Consider the following 24,505-nt stretch of genomic DNA (forward strand, 5'->3'; position numbering starts at 1 on the left):
GAGTTCGGGGAGGCTATGGAGGAGGACTACCGGTTGGCCTCGAAGAGATTCTGGCAAACGGTCCGACGCCTCAGGAGGCGGAAGCAGCTCTCCACCGGCACTGTTTACGGTGCGGGTGGGGAGCTGTTGACCCTGACTGGGGATGTTGTTCGGCAGTGGAAGGAGTACTTCAAGGATCTCCTCAATCCCATCGTCATGTCTTCCGAAGAGGAAGCAGAGACTGGGGACCTAGAGGCGGACTCATCCATTACCCAGGCAGAAGTCACCGAGATGGTTAGAAAGCTCCTCGGTGGCAAGGCTCCTGGGGTGGATGAAATCCGTCCTGAGTACCTTAAGTCTCTGGATGTTGTGGGACTGTCTTGGCTGACACGCCTCTGCAACATCGCGTGGCGATCGGGGACAGTGCCTCTGGATTGGCAGACCGGGGTGGTGGTCCCTCTGTTTAAGAAGGGGGACCGGAGGGTGTGTTCCAACTATAGGGGGATCACACTCCTCAGCCTCCCCGGTAAGGTCTATTCCAGAGTACTGGAGAGGAGAATTCGACCGATGGCCGAACCTCGGATTCAGGAGGAGCAGTGTGGTTTTCGTCCTGGTCGCAGCACACTGGACCAGCTCTACACGCTCCATTGGGTGCTCGAGGGTTCATGGGAGCTCGCCCAACCAGTCCACATGTGTTTTGTGGATCTGGATAAGGCGTTCGACCATGTCCCTCGGGGCACCCTGTGGGGAGTGCTCCGGGAGTACGGGGTCCGGGGTCCTTTGCTAAGGGCTATCCGGTCCCTGTACGACCGCAGCAGGAGCTTGGTTCGCATTGCCGGTAGTAAGTCAAACCTGTTTCCAGTGCACGTTGGCCTCCGCCAGGGCTGCCCTTTGTCACCGGTTCTGTTCATTATTTTTATGGACAGAATTTCTAGGCGCAGCCAGGGTGTAGAGGGGGTCTGGTTTGGGAACCACAGAATCTCGTCTCTGCTGTTTGCGGATGATGTCGTTCTGTTGGCTTTGTCAAATCAGGACCTTCAGCATGCACTGGGGCGGTTTGCAGCCGAGTGTGGGGCGTCCGGGATGAAAATCAGCACCTCCAAATCCGAGGCCATGGTTCTCGACCGGAAAAAGGTGCTTTGCCCTCTTCAGGTCGGTGGAGTGTCCTTGCCTCAAGTGGAGGAGTTTAAGTATCTCTGGGTCTTGTTCACGAGTGAGGGACGGATGGAGCGTGAGATCGATAGACGGATCGGTGCAGCGTCTGCAGTGATGCGGTCGCTGTATCGGACCGTCGTGGTGAAGAGAGAGCTGAGTAGGGGGGCAAAGTTCTTGATTTACGGACCGATCTACGTTCCGATCCTCACCTATGGTCATGAGATTTGGCTCATGACTGAAACGAGACTGCGGGTACAAGCGGCCGAGATGAGTTTCCTCCGCAGTGTGGCTGGGCGCTCCCTTAGAGATAGGGTGAGGAGCTCGGTCACTCCGGAGGAGCTTGGAGTCGAGCCGCTGCTCCTCCACGTCGAAAGGAGTCAGTTGAGGTGGCTCGGGCATCTTTTCCGGATGCCCCCTGGACGCCTCGCTGGAGAGGTGTTCCGGGCACGTCCCATTGGGAGGAGGCCCTGGGGAAGACCCAGGACACGCTGGAAGGATTACATCTCTCGGCTGGCTTGGGAACGCCTTGGGGTTCCCCCGGAGGAGCTGGGGGAGGTGTGTGTGGATCGGGAGGTCTGGGCGGCTTTGCTTGAGCTGCTGCCCCCGCGACCCGACTCCGGATAAAGCGGAAGACAATGGATGGATGGATAATCAATATGGTTATGTACATACATAGAGCCACTTTTTAAACATACATCATGGAAAATTCAGACCTGAAAATCCAAGTACATTTTTATTTTGAATAACAAACAGCAGTGTGAGCCAACACCATAATTATGAATAATAATTGTGCTAATATTTTTGCATTATACATGCGATTTAAGGAACCAAAAGAAAAGGCAGTGGCTAGCCATACGTAGCTGTACTTGTATAGTGAAATTCTATTGGTACATAGCCTCTCTCCTTGATCAATATAGGTCACATGATCATGAGGTTATACTTGTACATGTATTTACTATTTGATAGATTCCAAAACTACATTAATCACAACCACTAATCCTAACAATAACAATTTGGAATTATTAATACGGCTACACACGTCAAAAAGAAAAACCATCGCTATGGCATACTCCACATGTGCTTAAACAATAGTGACTTTGGTGGTGGAGGATTTATTTGGATTTCGTCTGGCTCACTGGGTGTCTCTCTCAGATAAAGCAGAAGTACAAATATGGATTTCCCTTACATATGTCACACCAGCCAAATGTGTTTTACAACTACATTTTGCTTACAACAGAATTTATACACAGTCAATGAACTGCAGGAATGTGGGAATGTTAAAGATAAAACCTCACCCATATGTAAATGGTTAAAAATGGACAAAAACATTTCGCAGAATGTGACCCGTTTAAAACAGAACTGAACGCGATAAACAAAATAAAGAATGACAGCCTTCAAAACAAGTGAACAACGTCAGGGTCAGACTGCAATTTAAAATGCTATCAATCAAGATAGAACCGTCAGGCTTCCAAAAACACACACTTAGACCTACTTACCTTAATATCTGGAAGCATTTGTCGGACTTTAAAGGTGGTTTTAGACCCTGTCAACATTTTTAGCCAGAGCTCAACTCCACTTGCATGGAAGGAATACGAAGAAAACCCAGCGAAGTCGATATGAATGTTAGTATCAGCGCAGGCTAGCTCTCTCCTTCCATTTTTCGTCACGTTTTTTAAAAGCAGACGGTTCGGTTCCAGAACCGCCGCTAACAGCAAAACCGGCGGCTGGAACACACGGACAGCATTCGAATCCCCGTAAAAACACAGAGAGAAAGAGGGGAAAAAACACCAGCTGAGCACTGCTGGAATGTTTGACCAAGTCAGGCTATTAATACATGGAAAGATGTGTTCACCGTTACCGCCGCACGACTCCGCTGCGGACGGGATAAAAACCCAAAACGAAGCTTCGACGAGCTTCTTAAAGGGCCAGTGCATCTGGAGCACAACTGGCAAGGGCGTGGCCAAAACAGCCCCGCCCCGCCACGCCCCAAACTCAGTCCACCGCTGCTGATTCAGAGAGTGGGCTCATTGGTGCAGGATGAAAAGATAAATTATTAAATAAATGCAAAAATAAATATATTTTAGTTCAGAAAATTTCAGAGCATGTCTGAGAGCATGCACTGGTGCCACAACCAGAACCACCTCGAGTTCTTAATGGCAACAACCGATTCATCCACATCTCTTAAGTAACCATCGATCTGCTGGAGCCAAGTGAAGCATGTGTGTGTGTGTGAGACCCCTTGGCCTTTTCCAGCCACTGGGGTCCTCTAAAGTAAAGCAGGAGCATGCTGGATCATGTACACAGTAATATGGGCAAAATGTCACAGCTGACACAAAGGATCCACTGTGGCAACCCCAAAAATGTGTGTGTGGGGGGAATCAAAACTAATCATTTGTTTCTCTGCATTTTTTTTAAAAATGCTTCAGTAATTTATTTCTGAATTTCCCTATTCTATCAATACATCCTGTGCAGAGGAGAAAGGTTTCAAATGGACACCTCTGTTGTATTCTACAGCGTTTCATCAGGTAATCAGGCCAGCTGTTTCAACATTTGTAAAAAACAATTTTCAGGTCAAGTAAAAAAAAAATAATAATAATAAAAATAATAATAATAATTAAAAGATAATTAAAAAAAGCTTTATATACATATATATATATATATATATATATACATATATACATACACACACACACACACAGCACAAGCATCTAAAAACACAGTTTTGGGAATCCAAAATAAATAAATAAAAGCAAAGTCAGCCACAGAAGTCAATGCTTTCAGGTGTGTCTTGGTGGCTTCCTTCTTTAGTCTCTTTGCACTGTCACTCAGTTTTTGTTAACTACTCGCTCCAGATATACTTTACATTACCATATTGTTTGTAAGGTATATCTGAAATGAGTAGTTCACAAAAACTATTTAACTACTCATTCCAGATATACCTTACAAACAATGTCATATGTCATAAGTCTTCTTATGTAAATAAAATGCAAAATACTAACTCTGAAATGTTCATGTATTAGCCCTGTGACAAACTGGCATCCTGTTCAGAGTGTACCTCGCCTCACACCCTATGACTGTTGGGATAGGCTCATGGCTCCCATAACCCGATCTTGGATAAGCAGTTGAAGATGTGCATGTATGCTCATGTATTCATCCAAACTGCTCAAAATAAAACTGGCTACAAACATGAGCCTGACATTTTATTTGTCCAATTACTTATGGGCTCTGAACATGAGGGCACTTATGATTAACGCAACATTGTTCTTAAATCCATTGAATTAAAAGTTAAAAGTCACATTACAAGCACATCTTGTTTCATGTCAGAGCTAAAATTACTAAAATGTCTCTTTAAAAAAGACTGATCTTTTATTACATCTCTAACATTGTAATGGAACCCAGCATCCATGATTATATCCATGATCATGACTACAAATGATTCATTGATCAATATAAGCATACATTGTCTAGTGATAATGATTATGAAGATATACCGGCAAATGTTTTGAAAAATGTTCTCGTTTGTAGTTGTGACAGACACGTTCACAAACTAGATCAGACAGGGGTCTCCATGGACTATGATGTTTGCAAATTACAATGTTCTGTAGTGAGAGTCGAGAACAAGTTGAGACTAGCATGAAGAGGTGGAGATGCACTCTGGAGAGAAGAGGAATGAAAGGCAGCAGGAGCAAGACAGTGAATGAGGGAGGACAGTGGAAGAGTGAGGATGCAAGGAGCAGAGGTGGTGAAGGCAGAATATTTTAAATGCTTGTAGACAACTTTTCAAAGTAATTACAAATTGTGGTAGAGAGGTGAAGAGAGTACAGGCAGAGTACAGAAAATGGCAGAGATGATTTGCAACAGAATGCTATCTGCAAGAATTAAAGGAAAAGTTTATAAAAACTGGTGAGACCTGTTATGTTGTATAGCTGAGAGGCAGTGGTGCTAACAAAAACACAAAGTCAGGAAGGTGAGATTTGAATATGTGCACAGGGACCCAGGGTATATAGGGAGAAGGATGCTGAAGATGGATCTACCAGGCAGGAGAAGAGGGAGGCCAAATAGGTGGTTTATGGCTGTGTCGATATGACATGGAGGTGATTTGTGTGACAGATGCAGAGGACAGGGTGAGATGGAAACAACTGAACTGCTGTTTTGTTTTTTTAAAACCACCCCAACCTTCAACCAACATTCTCAAAAAGTTAATCTTTGAGACACACACAGTGACTACTTCCATCACATTTAGTGAAAATTAATTCAACTATTTTTTTTTTTTTGGACACATGCACAAATATGAGATTAAAATATTGTGTTGGACTGCTGGAACTCAGGGTAATAATCAGGTTTATTGGCCAACATTTTCCTCAGTCATACCTTTCTGTGATCCTTCAGCAGGTCTGTGTGAAGACAGAGTTCTCTCTCATCCAAACGTCTGGAAATAAAACCACCTTTCAAAGATGCGTATAAAAAAAGGGGGGGGGGGGGGGGTTAAAAATTCCTTTCCACTGAGATTGAGAAAAATGTTTAGAATTCCAAAATACAGTATGTGCACAGGTGGAGCAACTGTGTCCTTCTGAACTATAATAGACAGGTCTGGATTTTCTTTTTACCACATGGGAAACTCTTCAATATTATATAAGGGTCTCCAATTTCTCCAATACAAAAAACAGTCCTGACACAGGACCTTGCATCATCTGAGCTGGAGTTATTCAACAATGTATAATGCATCAAGGTTAGGGTAATACAGAATGACACAATATGTATCACAAGTGAAATATGGGGTAATATCACTGTCTGATATTTAAGGTTGTATTGAAATATATTTTGCAACTACAGCCCTAAAGTACATAAACAGTGCTTTCACAAGGAGATCAGCACCACATTCACCAACTATAAGCTACAAGTATTTGCTTTTTTTTTTTAACAATGTATGAAAGCAGTGTGTAAAATGCCTTCCTATTAATGTTCTGTTGCAGATGAGCAAGAAAGATTACAACAATGAAGACTTGAAATAGAATGTGAATTTATTCAAACGGTGCAAAAAATATATATAATAACCTAACATAAAATCTGATGTTCTTTCTATTCAGATTGCACTGTCACACAGCCTTAGAGCTCTCCTCTCAAAAGTAAAAAACAAAACAAAACAAAAAAAACTAGAAATCCAAAACACAAAATTACCAAGAAAACCGAAACAAAGTAAAAAAAAAATAATAATAATAATAATGCACAATTTTAGTTAAAAAAAACCAAACCAAAAACAAACAAAAAAAAAACCCCACTGCCATTTACATGCAACAGTTCCAGTCCCATGCAACTCAAAGTATTCCATGTACGTAGTTTTGCTGATGATGGCTATTCTGTCCACAAAGTAACAGTGTTGTACAATACATTAAAAAGAAACGGGTCAGGGTGTTGCAGAACTAGTTCTCAGCTATTTCTCTTCCACTCAGGAGGAAATGAGCAGGGTCAAGAGAAAGTTTAGTCATCAGCTAACATAGCACTGAATCATAGCTGTAAAAAGTAAACAGTACAAATAAAATAAGCAACAAACAAAAGACTGTAGCCATGTGAGAAAGAACATCCTACATGATCTCAACTAAGCATTCCACAATGAAAGCTATTTTTTTAATGATTTTTTTTTTTTTTTTTACTATAAATATATACTCTCAACTGGACTTTTCAGACCAGCACTGAGGAAACTTTGCAATGAAAGACTAAATTACAAAGAGTCCCTCTAACAGCAACCAATCAACAATTCTACCCCCAATTGTCACTTTCCTTATTTTTTTAAAAAATTGTTCATTATACAATATTACTCACTTAAAAAATATAAATAAAATCAAGACAGAAAATATATCCCTATAAAGTGCATCTAGAAAGTATTCATAGCGCATCACTTTTTCCACATTTTATGTTACAGCTTCATTCCAAAATAAAGTAAAACCATTTTTTCCCTCAAAATTTTACTCAACACCCCGTAATGACGATATGAAAAAGTGTTTAAAATTTTTGCAAATTTATTAAAAATAAAAAACTAAGAAGTCACATGTTAAGTACAGTCTTTGCTCACTACTTTGTTGATACACCTTTGGCAGCAATTACAGCTTCAAGTCATCTTGAATATGATGCCACACCTATCTTTTGGCAGTTTCGCTCATTCCTCTTTGCAGCACCTCTCAAGCTCCATCAGGTTGGATGGGGAACATCGGTGCGCAGCCATTTTCAGATCTCTCCAGAGATATTCAATTTGATTCAGGTCTGGTCTCTGGCTGGGCCACTCAAGGACATTCACAGAGTTGTCCTTGTGTGGTGTGCTTAGGGTCATTGTCCTGCTGAAAGATGAACAAACACCCCTCTCTGAGGTAGCGCTCTGGAGCAGGTTTTCAACCAAAATGTCTCTGTACATTACTGCATTCATCTAGTCTCCCAGTTCCTGCTGCTGAAAAACATCCTCATAGTATGATGCTGCCACCACCATGCTTCACTGTAGGGATGGTGCCAGGTTTCCTCCAAACATGATACCTGTCATTCACACCAAAGAGTTCAATCTTTGTCTCATCAGACCAGAGAATTTTGTTTCATATGGTTTGAGAGTCCTTCGGGTGCTTTTTGGAATGCTGGAGCTGTGAGAGTGACCATTGGGTTCTTGGTCACCTCCCTGAGTCTGACCTTCTCCCCCAACTGCTCAGTTTAGATGAGTGGCCAGCTCTAAGAAGAGTCCTAGTGGATCCAAACCTCTTGCATTTAGGGGATGATGGAGGCCACTGTGCTCATTGGGACCTTCAAAGCTGCAGAAATGTTTCTGTACCCTTCCCTAGATTTGTGCCTCAAGACAATCCTGTCTCAGTTCTACAGACAATTCTTGTGAATTCATGCTTGGTTTGTGCCAGAGGTGGGATGAAGTCATCATCAAGTCACTTCAAGTCATGAATCAGCAAGTCTCAAGTCAGCTTGCAAACAATTGGTGGTCATTATGACTTGACAATTCATGATTTGAGAAGGACTTGATAGTGACTTTGTCTCACCGGTTTGTGTTCTGACATGCACTGTCAACTGTGGGACCTTATATGTAGACAGGTGTGTGTCTTTCCAAATCATGTCCAATCAACTTAATTTACACCAGGTGGACGCCAATTAAGCTGTAGAAACATCTCAAGGGTGATCAATGGAAACAGGATGCACCTGAGCTCAATTTTAAGCTTCATGGCAAAGGCTGTGAATACTATTTACAAAAATTAAAATAAAAATCACATAGGGTAATCTTTATAGGGTAATGGGTAGATTTCTTTGGGGGGGGGGGGGGGGATTGAACATGCAATGTGGAATAAGGCTGTTACATAACATGTGGAAAAAGTGAGGTGCTGTGAATGCTTTCTGCATGCACTGTAACATCAACTTTGGGCTTACAAAAATAATATGGAACATTTATACAACCTCAGTTTTTCTTAAATAGAGAAAAACAAACAAACAAACAAAAAAACACCTTGCTCATCGCCTGTAAGTCCTAACATACCTGCCAGACTTCAGTTTCTTTGAAAAACCAAAAATGAACCATGATAAAAAGAGTTTTGTCTGTCAGTAACAACTTTGGAGAGATGGGAAAAGACGACAAAAACATCTTTTTAAACACAACCATCACATTCAATGCCACATATAATCTGGTGGGTCTTAATGGGATGTGAACTACGTAAAATACCAGCACATGGACGGACACACACAAAAATCCTGATATATGTAAATGTTTATAAAATAAATATGGTTGTGTAGTGAAAACAGCTAGCATTTTATAGTCAAAAGATTAGTGTAGTTTTAAAATGTAAAACCAGACTCCCTGTTTCATCGGCAGGTTAAATCTCAAGTAAATGCTCACCAAAGTTTACTGCCACTGTTTTAATCAGTTTTTTGTTTCCCTGTTTGCAGCCAGGCATGTGCAACAGGCTCCCCATCAGAATTTAAACAAAGAGTGCCCTCCGTTGGGCAAGGTAGTGAACTGCATAATAAACTGTGCTTTACTAACCAAATAATTAAACCGTTTTTTGTCATCAACAGCAGACAAACTACTAACTACTACAAACAAAATTCTATACCACATACAGCTTATCATGAGGTAAATGACTGATTTAAGAATCAATAAGTTTAACCAAAAGCAAGTACAATTCTACTTTAGCCTTTAAGATAGTTCAACAACTATAGCAGAGTTTTCAGTCAGAAATTAACTGGTGTGGCAGCACAAAATTACGTATTTCAGAGGGAGGTATTTCCATCTGTAAAATAAAGAATATCAAAGCTGGTCACTTCAACAAGGGATCTTCATTTCTCTGGAGACATTAACCAAACTCCAAGAGGGTCATTGGTCATGTCTCCCTCCCTAAACAGATCTGTGAAGCATCCTTAACCTTCCTGAGGATGGATAAAATAACAGCATTTCTAGGTTGTAGGAAGAACAGCTCAGTCTTGATGCTGAACTGAATGACTGTTGGACAAATGGACTGTGTCCTTCTGGAGGGAATCATCTGAGATTACATATTCTTTCCATCCATTTGAAGGTCCATAAATTAATCTGGGTGGTGGGCTGGCTACAGGCCAACATTAAATGCTGATCTTGTTTGAATTACATATATAAAATTACACTACAATTAAATGTATTATATTTTGTCAAAATGTAACATTTTAAAATGAAATGCCTTTAATGAAATTTAATAATAATAATAATAATAAAAAATTTTGCAAAGATCTTGTCAATCTCCATAGTGGGCTAAAAGAAAGGAGTGTAAGCCAGATGTGGGCCACAATCCCCAAAATGCTGCTTTTGACTAAAGAGTTTTGACAATTTGAGTGGCGAAATATCCTCGAGTCTAAACAAGAAGTGCAGTTGCTTTTGATGAATAGTCTAAACATCTCTGGTGTGTATGACTAAATCTTCATGAACAAATTTACATAGTTAATATGAGCACAGCTGAAACAATCTGAATGTACTGAAAGAACAAAACCCAATACACAGGTTGACTTGCACAGAAAATAAAGCATTAGTTCGATTATCTCAAATATCGTAACAAATCTGTTAAATTTGGGGTACACGTGTGGTACAAACATCAGGTGAAGAAACAACTGGATTTTTGAAGTTCATCTTGCACAAAAAAGCAATGTCAAAGTGTAACAAAGACAAATGCTGAAAAAGGCAACTAGGAAACTGAGTCAAATGGTGAAACTTGCACCAAAAACCTGTAGCTCAACAGTAACAGAAAACCTTGTGGCCTATGCTTCAGCGTTCACACGAACAAAGGTGGCAGTGTCTGTAGAAGAGCAGACAGTCAGGCCACTTCAAACACAGTAAAACATACTGTCTACGGACATCAGTAAAGTGCTTGGATTTGTGCAAAAAGACCCAGGAACTGGTCTTTTGATATCAATTTCAGAAACTGCCTGGAGTAGAAATCAAGCTTTTTTTCTATTTCTAAACCATCAGAGCAAAGAAGTGCTTCAAAACTTGCTCTGAAAGTTGTCAGAATCTGGCAATGCAACATCAGATACTTTGACCATCAGCAATCAAAAGTGCATGTATAATTTTTGAATCATGCAACCAGAACTTACAGATTATCACAAACAGAGACAACTTCAATGCCTTACAGCAGTTTAGCAATTCAATATAATAACAGATCTATAAGGATCACAAATCAAACAGTGTGAAATAAGATGTCATCCATAACAGCATGCTAATCATGTCATGGAGGGTATCTCCAGAACTGTGCTGGATGTGAGCATATAAGTTTTCTTTTGCAACATTGCAACTGTCTGAGATCAATATAGCAATAAAATGCATGATAAACAGAAAGTGGAAGACTGACCAAGAAAGAGTAATATTCCATCCATCAATCTTCTGTTGCTTATCATTAACGATTGAGGGATCCTATCCAGCATACAGTGGAACAGAATAATCTGAATCAAGTTGAACAGTACTGTACCATTGTAGTCATGGTTATCTCCATTGCTTAGTCAGTAATGTGACCTATCACTCTTTCTCCAAGGTTGACATCACAACTCAACTGAAAGCTATAGACAGGACACAACACTTAATTTTTGGGTGATATTTGATTTGCCAACACACACCAAAAGTGTAGAAGAGGCGCATTAAATTATCTGTTGCACCCTGGAACATTAGCACCACAGCAACCAACAGAACATTTACTCATTAGCAATACATGTTCATTTCATTTTGCATAATACAAGCAGTTCAACAAAGATTAGTTTAGCCATTTCAGAGGTACGTATGACAAGTATAGCAACCGTAGTGTTTACTCTATAAAACAAAATAAAAAAAAACCCCAAAAAACAAACAAAAACACTCAAACTGGATGGAACTTCAGACTCAAACATGAAAATGAACAAATCAGTATGATATACCATAAGTAGTTAGTGTGGAAGTAAGACTGCCTTTAAAAGCCTTGATTATACTTTGAAATGCTGCAGATGTGCACACTGGGTGGGGTGCAAAATCATGTGTGACAATACTAGCATTTGATATCTTTTGGTTAGGTGTGTACTGCATAAGAGTGCATTGCAGTCTGTGCCCCATTGTTTTCATAAATAACCAGAGAAACTCTGCAAAGAAGCAAGTGGTGAAATGTATTCCTGTGGACTGATGCACTTTTCCCCCTCCAGCTTTCTTCATGACCTAATCAGATTCCAGATACTGTCTGCACACAGCCATCTCTTCACATTGTGGACAATTTTCTTGTAAGAGTTGGAACACATTTAACTTTGTACTCTTATAAGACAAATTTTACCACTGAGGAACATATCTGTGTAGCTCTGACCAATGCGCATGCAAAACCAACACAAAAACGGATTGGTACTGTACTGTGCAAAGGTTTCAGACATCTAAGAATTTTTATAATGTAGTGGGGATTTTTTTATCTTTTAATTGTCAAAAATTTTTCATGCCAAAACTTTTTAATTCCATCAAAAACTGTGCAAGTTTTAGTTTTAAGTTATTTAACAAAACCAATCAACTACAAACCTCATTCACTGCAGGTATAATGCCCCATAGGGATGGGCAGTATAGACGTAAAGTTATATCACAATATTTCATGGTATTTTGATGATAATGACAAATATGAAAATAACACCAGACTTCTATTTAATTTAACTGTGTGAGGGGGGGAGATGGAAGCTTCTTCCATTGTGTCAAATCATTAACAGAAGCAGCCGTTAAAAAAAAAGATGCCGTGTGCCTTTTAAAGGACCAGATTTTCAAAGTGTACATTAAGGCCTCACAGCACAACCAGAACACCAGAGAGGTCACGGAGAGGAAAGTATGCCAGAAAGTAAGTAAATAAAAATGTAGTGCTTGACATGTTATGAGTGCACACAACAATCTTTTCCCATGGTCTGATTTGATCATTTTTTTGCACACAAGATAAATCATTCAATAATTCTGTCAGGGCCTGCATATATCTGGTCATCTTACCATTTCCTTCTTACACACTTTAAGCTTAGCCTTCCTCGCACATAGTGCATATGAAAGCACATCAGCTACTATATCATTTATAATTATATCGCAAGATGGCAAATTCCCACCGCAGTATATCACCAACTATATGATACAGCCCACCCCTACTGCCCAAAACATGAAAACAGACAGTTGCAAGTGACCACTCAATGACTGCATAATCCTGATTACATACAACCTAACTTTCCCTGTGACCAGTATAGCAAGGATAGGATTAATGGAGTCAAGTCAGTTAGTGAGTGGGCCCATAAAATTTCCTCAAGAACTTCTAAAAACAAATTTGTATTCGGCTCCAAAATTCTGGTGCCAATAGTTACAGGTGACAACCAGCGAACATCCTATTTTGGGCAACGTTAACATCGTTTAACGTGTACAATGACCATAACATAAAATAGAGACAAGCTGGCCTGTCAAGCTGCTTATGAAGCCTTGTTGCTAATCGCTGGGTGCTGGTAGCTGCTAAGGATATTGTTGCTTGTTCTTAGGAACTGCAAGAAACCACATAAAAATGATGTAGATAATGATGTCTGTTTCCCATTTCTTCAGTTTTGTTAAAAAAAAATTGCAAACATCTTAGAACTGTTAGAATGGCTGAAGCAGTGGGTCACCCTCTGTGCCTGGTCTGCTTGAGGCTTCTTCAACATCATCAAGGGGTTTTTCCTTGCCACTGTCACCTGTGTGCTTGCTCAAGGGATTGGCAAGATTAGACCTTACTCACATGAAGCACCTTGAGGCAGCTTTGTTGTGATTTGCCACTATATAAATTAAATAAATTGAAATTTATTAAAGGTGAAAATTGGTCACACATTTTACTAACAAATAGAGCTTTTCATCCCCCCTTTTATTTTTTTAAGTTATGCATATTAAATGTGCCTAAATCCTTTGCATAGTACTGCACACGAGGCCAGTGTATTACTGTACTGTAAGCAACTGATAAAATTTGCACAGTCATGTATGAGTTGGACATGCAAAGTTTAAGTTAGCTGTAAATTTAGAGTTGTGTGTATAACTGGGTGTTGACGAGCATTAAGTACTGTGCCTGTCATTTATATTCTCTCCACTAGGAGGAGACAGTAGCAAGGCGTTAAACTCTGACAAAGGAGAGCCTGCAGCTCACGTGCTCACACACAAACACGCAGCATAAGATCCACAACAAAATATAACGCAAGTGCAGTTATTTAATTCTATGGTTTAACATGTAACCTTACAGTCAGATTTCACTGTCACTGGGCGCTGCTTTTGAGTCCATTTCTGAGGTCGCCTATTCCATGTGAAGAGGCTAGGTGAGCCTCTCTCTTTGTCCCTTCATTGGTCTGTATTGTTTCTATTGAAAAAGGCCACTCAGCGAATTCAAGCTATGGCAAGGTCTACTCAGAACCTCTGGATGGCAGCTTCCGTCTCTCTCTTCTTCAGCTCTTCACGGTAGCAGCAAGAGCAATAGTTGCCTGTCTCAGGGTGACCGTAGTAGGTGCAATTGGGTGTCCGACAGTGAGTGGATTGCAGGCTTCCAAGACCACCTGCACTGCCTAGCGAGTAGTGTCTGACTGGTGGCGGCCCACTTCGAGAGTCTAGACTTGAGCATGTGTCCTGGAAGCCACTGCTGTAGCTTCCAGCAGCTGGATCAGACACGGGGTAATCTGGTGGGTCAAATTCAGGGGGATAAGAGGGGGTAAGGTGAGAGGGACTCAGAGAAGCTGGGCCTTGTGAAATGTACTGAGGATGTGACGGACCTTGTGTTGTAGGACAGTGCCGGGGTAGAGTAGCATATGAAGGGAGGCCGGGGTACGAGGTTGCAGGGGAGCTACCAGCTAGATGCCGCCGAGACTCCATATAGCCATGCATATGAAGATGCTGACTGAGGTGGGAAACAGGTGAGTGTTCTATGATGGTGGGTCGAGGGATGGGAACAACAGCAGAGTACATAGATGGGCTCAAGGAAGAGGATTTTGATTGGTTATACGAAGGTGATGAGATCTCTGGCAGGTCCTCTTTGAGCTCAAATGGTCGATAACCAAACTCTGTAATTCCACCAGTTTCCTTTTTGGGTGGGAGGATGCCATTAGTAAGGCTTTTCCTCTCTGCATCTCGACGCTGTTGTTCTTGCTCGGCCTGGAAGCGCTCCTCTGCATCAGCAAGGTAACGATGGATCATCTCCTCCTGGAAGGGCTGCCGGTTGCTCGTAGTGAGTACGCTAGCAAAGATGGATTTCCTCTCACCTTGCATGGCAGAGCGCATAATTGCCAGGCTTGCCTTGACATCGGCACTGTACTTGTATGGATCACTATCAGTACTGCTCCCACCACTGCTGCTGGTGCTGCTCCCTGTCCCACTGAGATGCTCACTACCTGAGGAGGGGGAGCCTTTTCCAGAATCCTCTGAGGCCTGGGCTGAAGGTGAGCTATCCTTACTACCCTTCCTACCCCTAAAGGAACCCTTCTTTTTTTCCCCACCCTCCTGCTTGGTACCTCCAGTTCCAACATTTTTTCCTGTCATCAGTCCACCCACATTTTTCTTAAGCTTACTACCCAAGTTTTTACCAAAACTGCCAAGTTTATTCGCCACAGAGTCTGCTCTCTTCTTGTCTTTATCCTTGTCCTTTTCCTTCTTAGTTTTTTCTTTGCCTGTTGTTCCTGTTCCTACTGATCCATTGCTGGAGGAGCTAGAAGATGAGGAGGAGCTATTCTTGGCCAACACTCCTCCGCTTACTGATGACACTGTAGTAGTTTCACCATTGCCATTGGAACTGCTGCTGACCGATTCCTTGTCTGACTCTCCAGAGTCAGGAGGCGTGCGGGTGTCCTCACCTGCTGATGCTGTAGGAGATTCAGGCTGGGCCAAGGGAGCTTGCTGCAACACAAGGCAGATATACAAAGTCATGGGGTGCAGATACACATGCAAGCTTAAAGCACTCATAATTGGAATGATTCTCTTAAGTAGTTTTATAATGCAGGAATTACTGTACTGCCACAAATACACACAGAGGAACCTTGCAACTGCTGTCAACATATCCTGCCAAACCTTCTGGAATTGGCACATGGCAAACAAGAGGATCTTTGTTGCAGCGTTTGGGTAAGTTTTTGAAGCGAATGGCCATATGTAGCTTGTTTTCACACATGGGCTGAACACTAGTGAACATTTCTGCAGGTGACCTGCTGTGTGTCAGACAGCAGACATGGCTGTGTTTCAGCTGTTTTCTTCCACACTGTTCCAAGAGCAAATCAGGGGTGTGTTTTGAAGCATCACAGTAACTTCTTGATCTGTCGTTTGTCAACCTTGAACAAACTTGGTATACGCAGTAGTTACAGCCATCATCAGCACCAGTTTTGAAATTGGGGTGCAATTTTTGAGCTGTTTATCTCGATTCCCCAAATCGGCGTCATTACACGGTCACTTCTGGGTGTACGCAGTCGTACCCGCTTCAATCATGTTCAAACATCTTTAAACGGGGTGGTCCAAGTGCGTAGAGCTTAAAACTTGTTTGATTGTGTTCCTTCGAGGAAAAATATGAAGCAAAAGCAGCGTTTGTTGGGTTCTGGCTGAGAATGCAGCTGGTTGCAGTTTTACTTTTGTTTTCGGGTCGGTTGCCAAGTAGGCCCTTTATAAGCCAGCCAGTTGCCAGGTCTGCACTTTATAAGCCAGCCTGATAGGAGACATGATGGAGTAAGCCGTTTCATCCCATGTTTGCACTTTTTCTGGATCGTGGGGAACTGTAATAGAACGGTGCCCTGTGGAATAGGGGAGTTACCAAAATTTAATCACAGATGTGGTCTCTTCCCCCCAACAGTGCATTTAATTTGGGCTTTTATTTTTGACTTGCTCATAGTTAATGTAGCAGTCAGCTAAACCTCCTGTCGAATGCTTTATATTTTAGTATATAAACTTATCATCAGGTGTTCCTTTGGTATAATCCCAGCAATGTAAATGGCCCTTGAGAAGAAAAAAAAAGAAAAAAGAAACTGACAATTTTGCTCCTGGCTTTGAAATGTTACAGGCAATTTGGTGCAAGATGATGCAATAAGCAAAATAAGAGATATTTTTCAGTCCCATTTTGTTGCTCATTTAAGTCTTAAAAAGCATATTTCCTATATTGGCGAAATGATAGGCCTATAATACAGTCAGTCACATGGTTTACAATACGGTATTATTGCTATTTAATAAAACCACGTATTTGCGTTGAAATATTACTGATATATACAATTATCCAAACATTTGGCTTCAGCAAGTTATGCTTTTATAACACAACTGATATAGTGTCCTAACATAAATAAAAATAACATTTGACACAACGCTGCACCTACCATTCATAAACTTTCAACAAAATTACTTTCAGTTCTCAACAGCACTGCTTTGGGTTTAAATTTTATTATTCTCTTACATAAATGGGAAGTGTAGTAAAACAGATTTTTCCATCCAGTGCCGATGTCAGCATTTCCAGGCTACTTACAATTTACTTGTCGGGCAAAACGACACAAATGTTTTTAACATCAATACTTCTACAAGCATGTTAAATGGTTAGCAATTTTTCCCACATGAATATTTCACAGCCATGCAACAGAAGAAGCCATAAAATGCATATTCTGCATGCTCTGTCAAAATGTAAACATATTTAGCACGGTGGCTTAGTGGTTAGCACTAGTGCCTAACAGCAAGAAGGTCATGGGATCACCTCCCGCCCTATCTATGTGGAGTTTGCATGTCCTCCCTGTGTCTGCATGGGTTTCCTCTGGGTACTTCGGTTTCCTACCACAATCAAAGACATGTTTATTTAGGGTCTGCTCCTTTCACTGCCCCTGACCAAGTCAGCATGTCTACATCTGGAGTTGGTCCCCGGGTGCCAGACTGTGGACAGCACACGAATAAAAGACTTACTGGGGGGAGTTAGTTTTCCATATAAACGACGACTTTAAAAATGTTGGCGTTTTGGTTCTTCTCTAACCACGCCCACATGAATTTATTCCTGAAGCTTTGTGTGGTGGAGAAGCGCTCGGTAAAAGTGAAAAGCAGAGAAGAGCCTGACAGCCATCTTGTGACTTTTTTCAATCACTGAAATGGTCATTAAAAACTTATATACACACACACACACACACACACACACAGTGAGGAAAATAAGTATTTGAACACCCTGCGATTTTGCAAGTTCTCCCACTTAGAAATCATGGAGGAGTCTGAAATTTTCATCTTCAGTGCATGTCCACTGTGAGAGACAATCTAAAAAAAAAAAAATCTGGAAATCACAATGTATGATTTTTTAATAATTTATTTGTATGTTACTGCTGCAAATAAGTATTTGAACACCTGTGAAAATCAATGTTAATATTTGGTACAGTAGCCTTTGTTTGCAATTACAGAGGTCAAACGTTTCCTGTCGTTTTTCACCAGGTTTGCACACAATGCAGCAGGGATTTTGGTCCACTCCATACAGATCTTCTCCAAATCTTTCAGGTTTGGAGTTTCAGCTCCCTCCAAAGATTTTCTATTGAGATCAGGTCTGGAGACTGGCCAGGCCACTCCAGGACCTTAAAATGCTTCTTATGGAGCCCCTCCTTAATTGCCATGGCTGTGTGTTTGGGGTCATTGTCATGCTGGAAGACCCAGCCATGACCCATCTTCAATGCTCTTACTGAGGGAAGGAGGTTGTTTGCCAAAATCTCGCAATACACGACCCCATCCATCCTCCCTTCAATACGGTGCAGTCGTCCTGTCCCCTTTGCAGAAGAGCACCTCCAGAGTATGATGTTTCCACCCCCATGCTTCACGGTTGGGATGGTTTTCTTGGGGTTGTTCTCATCCTCTAAACATGGTAAGTGGAGTTGATTCCAAAAAGCTCTATTCTGGTCTCATCTGACCACATGACCTTCTCCCATGCCTCCTCTGGATCATCCAGATAGTCACTGGTGAACTTCAAATGGGCCTGGACATGTGCTGGCTTGAGCAGGGAGACCTCGCTGCCCTGCAGGATTTTAAACCATGTCAGCATCATGTGTTACTAATGTAATCTTTGTGACTGTGGTCCCAACTCTCTTCAAGTCATTGACCAGGTCCTCCTGTGTAGTTCTGAGCTTTCTCAGAATCATCCTTACCCTACAAAGTGAGATCTTGCATGGAATCCCAGACCGAGGGAGATTGACAGTCATCTTGTGTTTCTTTCACTTTCTAATAAATAATCATAACAGTTGTTGTCTTCTACCAAGCTGCTTGCCTGTTGTCCATCCCAGTCTTGAGCAGGTCTACAGTTTTGTCCCTGGTGTCCTTAGACAGCTCTTTGGTCTTGGCTATGGTGGACAGATTGGAGTGTGATTGATTGAGTGTGTGAATAGGTGTCTTTTATACAGGTAACAAGTACAAACAGGTGCAATTAATACAGGTAAAGAGTGCAGAATAAGAGGGTTTCTTAAAGAAAAATTAACAGGTCTGTGTGAGCCAGAATTCTTGCTGGTTGGTAGGTGTTCAAATACTTATTTGCAGCAATAACATACAAATAAATTATTTAAAAAAAAAAATCATACATTGTAATTTCCGGATTTTTTTTTTTTAGATTATGTCTCTCACAGTGGACATGCACCTCAGATGAAAATTTCAGACCCCTCCATGATTTGTAAGTGGGAGAACTTGCAAAATCGCAGGGTGTTCAAATACTTATTCTCCTCACTGTATATACACGTATGTATATATGTGTGTGTGTGTGTGTGTGTGTGTGTGTGTGTGTGTGTGTGTGTGTGTGTCATCCTTCCCAGTCATACAAAAGTCTGGTAAAAAAGTCTTAATTATTAAATATTACCAGTATGACATCAAAATACCTAAAGATTATTTGTATGTGTGGCTGCATCTTCTGCACAGCACACAGGAATGAACAAGAGTTGCGCATATTTGGTTGCTGAAATATTTTGATCCAGCTACAGTTTAAGCGAAAATACAAGGCAGATTCTATTTTCAATGGAAGTCCCTTTTTGTTTTTTAAACCACCAGAGCTGCAGATATAATCAGCACAGCTCTCTGTAATGGATGTGTGTGAGACAATGCAATTTCTGCACCTGATGAATGGTAGCTAAGCTCAGGTCAACCCATACATGGCTGAGATCAAATGGGTGTGTGCAGGCATTACCTCACAGGGCAGAGGCAGCCAAGTGACAGTCATGTAGCTGTGCAACATCTGAAGTTTGGCCTCCAAAGAAAGAGCAACACTGAAAGGACAGGGAGACAACTATACATCAGAGTTTATGGAGAATGAGGCATCATTCTCCCAGAGATGCAATGCTCATTGTGGAATTGCAATTACATATATATACATACACACATATACACACATATATACATACACACATATACACACATAGATTAATCCAGGTTTGAGTATATGTCTTATTGTTACATGGGAAACAAGGTACCAGTAGATTCAGTAGATTCTCACAAATCCAACAAGACCAAGCATTCATGATATGCACTCTTAAGGCTATGAAATTGGGCTACTGGTAAAAAAAGTAGAAAAGGGGGTGTTCACAGTAATAGTAGTGTGGCATTCAATCAGTGAGTTCGCCAATTTTGTGGAACAAACAGGTGTGAATCAGGTGTCCCCTATTTAAGGATGAAGCCAGCACCTGTTGAACATGTTTTTCTCTTTGAAAGCCTGAGGAAAATGGGATGTTCAAAACATTGTTCAGAAGAACAGCGTAGTTTGATTAAAAAGATGATTGGAGAGGGGAAAACTTATACACAGGTGCAAAAAAATTATAGGATGTTCATCTACAATGATCTCCAATGCTTTAAAATGGACAAAAAAACCAGAGACGCGTGGAAGAAAACGGAAAACAACCATCAAAATGAATAGAATAACCAGTTTATAATAAAGAACAAAAATAATTATTCAAATGGCATTGCTTTATCACAGTGCTGAGTTGCCATCAAACAACACTGAAACATATAAATGTTATAAAATATATGGTGAAAAGAGGTATTTTTGTTGCTGCAAATGAGCAATTAGCATAACCAGTTAACCATAAAACCTAAATCAAAAACTGTAGCCTGACTCATATGTGCAACATTCTCTGTATAACTTGTAAACTATGTGGTCATTTCACAATGACACATGTGACTCATGTCTCTTTCTCTAAAATTGTATTGTAGCATTATTAGTTATTATTACTATTATTATTGTTGCTATTATTATTAATATATAAATAAATTAAAAAATATTATAATTTGTAATACATTTGACTCTTTTACAACAACAAACGCTGAGCCATTAATTATTATACAAAAACAAATGCATAAACATGCTGAAATGCCAGCAGCTTAATGCTAACTTTAACACTGAAAACGCCATAGACATGCTAACACGTTAGCATCGGCGTTATCATAAAATACATCTATCAACGGTTTCAGAAGAACAGGTCAGTTTAACATAAAAAGGTAAATATTCCTCAGAGGCATATGCTCTTTAGGGTTTTAGTGGGGAAAAGTTAAGATAAAGCGAAATAAAACAAATGAAGCCAACAAAGCAGCAGCTCGAAGCACTCCTTCATTGGTTCAAGATTCAAAGCAAAGCTCGGTTGATTATATGGAAGAAACTAAACATCTGCGGTAAAACAAAGTTATTTAGCAACTAATCGATTAACTCGATTAGCTGTTTCAGCTCTAATATATATTATATATATATATATATATATATATATTATATATTAGCAACTCGGCAACATTGGATTTGCAGCCAGCACATGTGGAGTGCCGGTGTCGCCGACCTAACGGCCCTCCTTAAAAATCGGTCTGCCTTTTGCATCTGCGCATGCATAAATATCCGCGGTTCATGGATTAACACCTCGTTTCTGCTTCAAACTGCACTCCAGTCATCATCTATCTCAGCGACAGATATCTGAAGCTTTTGTACAACAATCATAAAATCAGCACTATTTCGTCATAAAAGGCGGCAGAAGCAATCGGAGCGCCGCGGCTGATGCGTTCCCTGCACGTTGGTCATTTGAAAGCATCACAGATTTCGCCAAGTTACTGCTTAAAATGGCCTAGTTTTGCTTAAAATTGACTTTAGAATGATTTAATATGTTTTACCTTTATCATCTGATGGTTAATAATCACATTAATCCATCTGATTGCTTTGGGTGAAGAGACTCCATCTCAGACGTGCTGCTGTGGTCCAAAATGACGCATGTGCAGATGCAAAAAGTGGACCGATTTTTAGGGGCAGACCGTTCGATCTGCGACACTGGTCCCAAGCCCAGATAAATGAGCAGGGTTGCATCAGAAAGGGCATCCGGCATAAAAAAGCCAAAATAAAGTTGCAGAGTACAAATCGAATTTTCATACTGGATCGGTCAAAGCCCAGGTTATACCCCATAACACTTAGCACGAATGAGGATTCGACCCACATTCTAGCAAATTCGAGGTGCATTCAAAATCCTCATACAGCATTCTGACAGCAGTTCAATCAATCAATCAATCAATCAATTTTTTATATAGCGCCAAATCACAACAAACAGTTGCCCCAAGTTGGCACATTTGTGCAGCCAAAGCACATACATTCTACACTTGTGGTGCGCTCAAGGTGGAAAAAATATTGAACGGCGGTCGAACTGCAGTTGTACCGTAATCCAGTGATTTTCAACCTTTTTTGAGCCGCGGCACCCTTTTTATATTTACAAAATCCTGCGGCACACCACCAACCAAAATAATATTATAATGCTATTACCTCTGGTTTTGCGCAAAACCCAATTATCGCAATAGAAAATCGATACAGAAAACACCGCATTTCGAAAATCCTCAAGCATTTTGCGCTCTGATCTCAAGTAGGGCTGTCACGATTAGGAATTTCTGGAGACGATTAATTGTCAGACAAATAATTGTGATTGACGAATATATTGTCTATTTTTTTTTTTCTTTTTTTCCCCTTCTTTATATTCTACTATTGTAGTATAATTACACAACTCTGGAAGAACGTTTGGCTTCTGTGAGTGGAGAAACTGGGAATGGTGCAACATTTTTATTTTTATCTTCATTTTACATACAGTCCCAACTTTTTCTGATTTGTGGTTGTTTCTGTTGCATTTCTGAAATTGTTTCTCCTCATCAGTCACGTTTTGTGCTTAAACACTGCATTAAGCTCAAAATTGAACAAATAAATACCTTTGGAAAATAACAGCTGTTAAAGTTCAGAGTTCTCACCTGCTTTTTGTGATCTCTGCGTCTGAACATTTTTTTTTTGTGGCTCAGTTCATTCATATATTCTCATTTTTTAAATATGTTTTTAAAGATATTTGACCATTTATTTCATCTCATGATCTCATAAATTCAGCATACGACGCGCACATGGTGTGAACAGGACGGTAACGGCAGAATCACACCTTTAGAGAAAGTTCAGAGAGAAGTAAAGGCAGCTTCATGTTTCCGTTCACTTGGGTTAAAATCCTCTCTGCTCCGCGCTCGCTGTGCACTGAACGTGTCGCGCCTGCATTCAGGAATCTCCTTCACCCAGCCCCTCCCTCACCCCCCCCCCCTCCCTGACCCAGCCCCTCCCTCGCAGTCTGCAGCCTGTTAACTCCACGCGCGCGCACACCCACAGGCACAGACACACACACCGACAGCTCCGCATTTTAGACGGCTTTTGAAGGAGACGGCACTGTTTTAATCGGCCGTCAGCCTCCTTGTTATTGTCCCGCCTTAAGACAAGAGTGAGGCTGCAGTATGTTTGACATCAGATTCTGAGTCGTTTTATGCTTTATGAATAAAATAAATAATTCACGGTAATCGCGAATATGAAAAATACCCACGGCACCCCTGACGATCGATCACGGCACCCCGGTTGAGAATCACTGTCGTAATCTGACTGCAGTCGTAACATTCGCACGGCATGAAAACGCAAATCGAAGCATTTGGAGAACATTCGAGGGGCTGTTTGAAATGTTCAGACACGTCGAATCCTGGCCGAATGACTCAGTGTGGGCACGTCGAATCCTGGTTGAATGTCACGAACGTGCCTGAACACACCTCCCCGTCACCTCCCCGTCACACTAGAGGCCGAATGCCACACGAATTGACAGATCAAATTCGAGGCGCACTCAAAATCCTTGTACACCATCCCATATAGTTGGGCACATTTGCGCGGCCATTCCAAATGTAGAGCACATGCACACCACTGTTGAGGTGCGTTTGACGTGGGGAAAGTTCAAACCTCGGTCGAAGTGCAGTCTAAGCATTCGAAACACCTGAATGGGGGCCAGCCGACACACCGCAATGGCCAGCCAAGACAGAACCTGGCCGAATACCCTGGATGTGGCACGGATGAGCTGGAATGCACCTGAGTGCCCCCACAATGTCCCAAGTGTGGGCTAAATGCAACAACAATGCGAGCTGAATGTACCGGGTGGCCCCTCAATGCAACGTGGATGAGGTGGGAACCACCCGCCTGGGCGTAGACCGTGGTTAGACCACAGTGACCACAACAACGGACACTACTGAAAGGCGGAGTTCTGGGTATATGCACGGCATTCGTACACGGTTGGCCGAATATTTTTACCTGCATCTTGAATTTTGGCTTTTTTGCCTATTTGGGCTGATTCGGCTTCAAGAGTGATGGGGCCATTAAAGACCGCCACCGATGCTATTGCCCAGGGTGTGGTGTGTGAAGAAGAAGAGGAGGAGGAGGGAAACCGTTTCTAAAGACAGTGGGAGAAGAGGAAAACTAGAAGGGTTGAAGTGAGAGTTGGAACTTTGAATGCTGGCAGCAGAACTGGTAAAAAGAGAGAGCTGGCTGATATGAAGGAGAGGAAAAAGGTAGACATATTGTGTGTACAAGAAACCAAGTGGAAGGAAAGTAAGAGCAGCAGCATAGGTGGTGGGTTTAAGTTATTGTATCAT

General features: G+C 41.3%; 2 protein-coding genes across 6 annotated transcripts in view; both read right to left on the bottom strand.

Annotated features, from left to right (window-relative positions):
- mtmr11 (myotubularin related protein 11) overlaps positions 1 to 2,758 on the bottom strand; it is a 115,746-nt gene extending 112,988 nt beyond the window's left edge. For both annotated transcript variants that reach the window (XM_034174244.1, XM_034174243.1), the window contains exon 1: positions 2,631 to 2,758. In XM_034174244.1, the coding sequence (XP_034030135.1) occupies positions 2,631 to 2,687 (57 nt within the window). In that variant the 5' untranslated portion in view covers positions 2,688 to 2,758. The remainder of the gene's footprint in view (positions 1 to 2,630) is intronic.
- A 10,736-nt stretch (positions 2,759 to 13,494) lies between these two features.
- otud7b (OTU deubiquitinase 7B) overlaps positions 13,495 to 24,505 on the bottom strand; it is a 35,804-nt gene continuing 24,793 nt past the window's right edge. For all 4 annotated transcript variants that reach the window (XM_034174249.1, XM_034174248.1, XM_034174247.1 and 1 more), the window contains exons 10-11: positions 19,746 to 19,824; positions 13,495 to 15,490 (exon numbers count right to left, since the gene is read on the bottom strand). In XM_034174249.1, the coding sequence (XP_034030140.1) occupies positions 14,015 to 15,490; positions 19,746 to 19,824 (1,555 nt within the window). In that variant the 3' untranslated portion in view covers positions 13,495 to 14,014. The remainder of the gene's footprint in view (positions 15,491 to 19,745; positions 19,825 to 24,505) is intronic.

Source organism: Thalassophryne amazonica, chromosome 7, assembly GCF_902500255.1.
Source record: "Thalassophryne amazonica chromosome 7, fThaAma1.1, whole genome shotgun sequence".
Lineage (NCBI taxonomy): Eukaryota > Metazoa > Chordata > Actinopteri > Batrachoidiformes > Batrachoididae > Thalassophryne > Thalassophryne amazonica.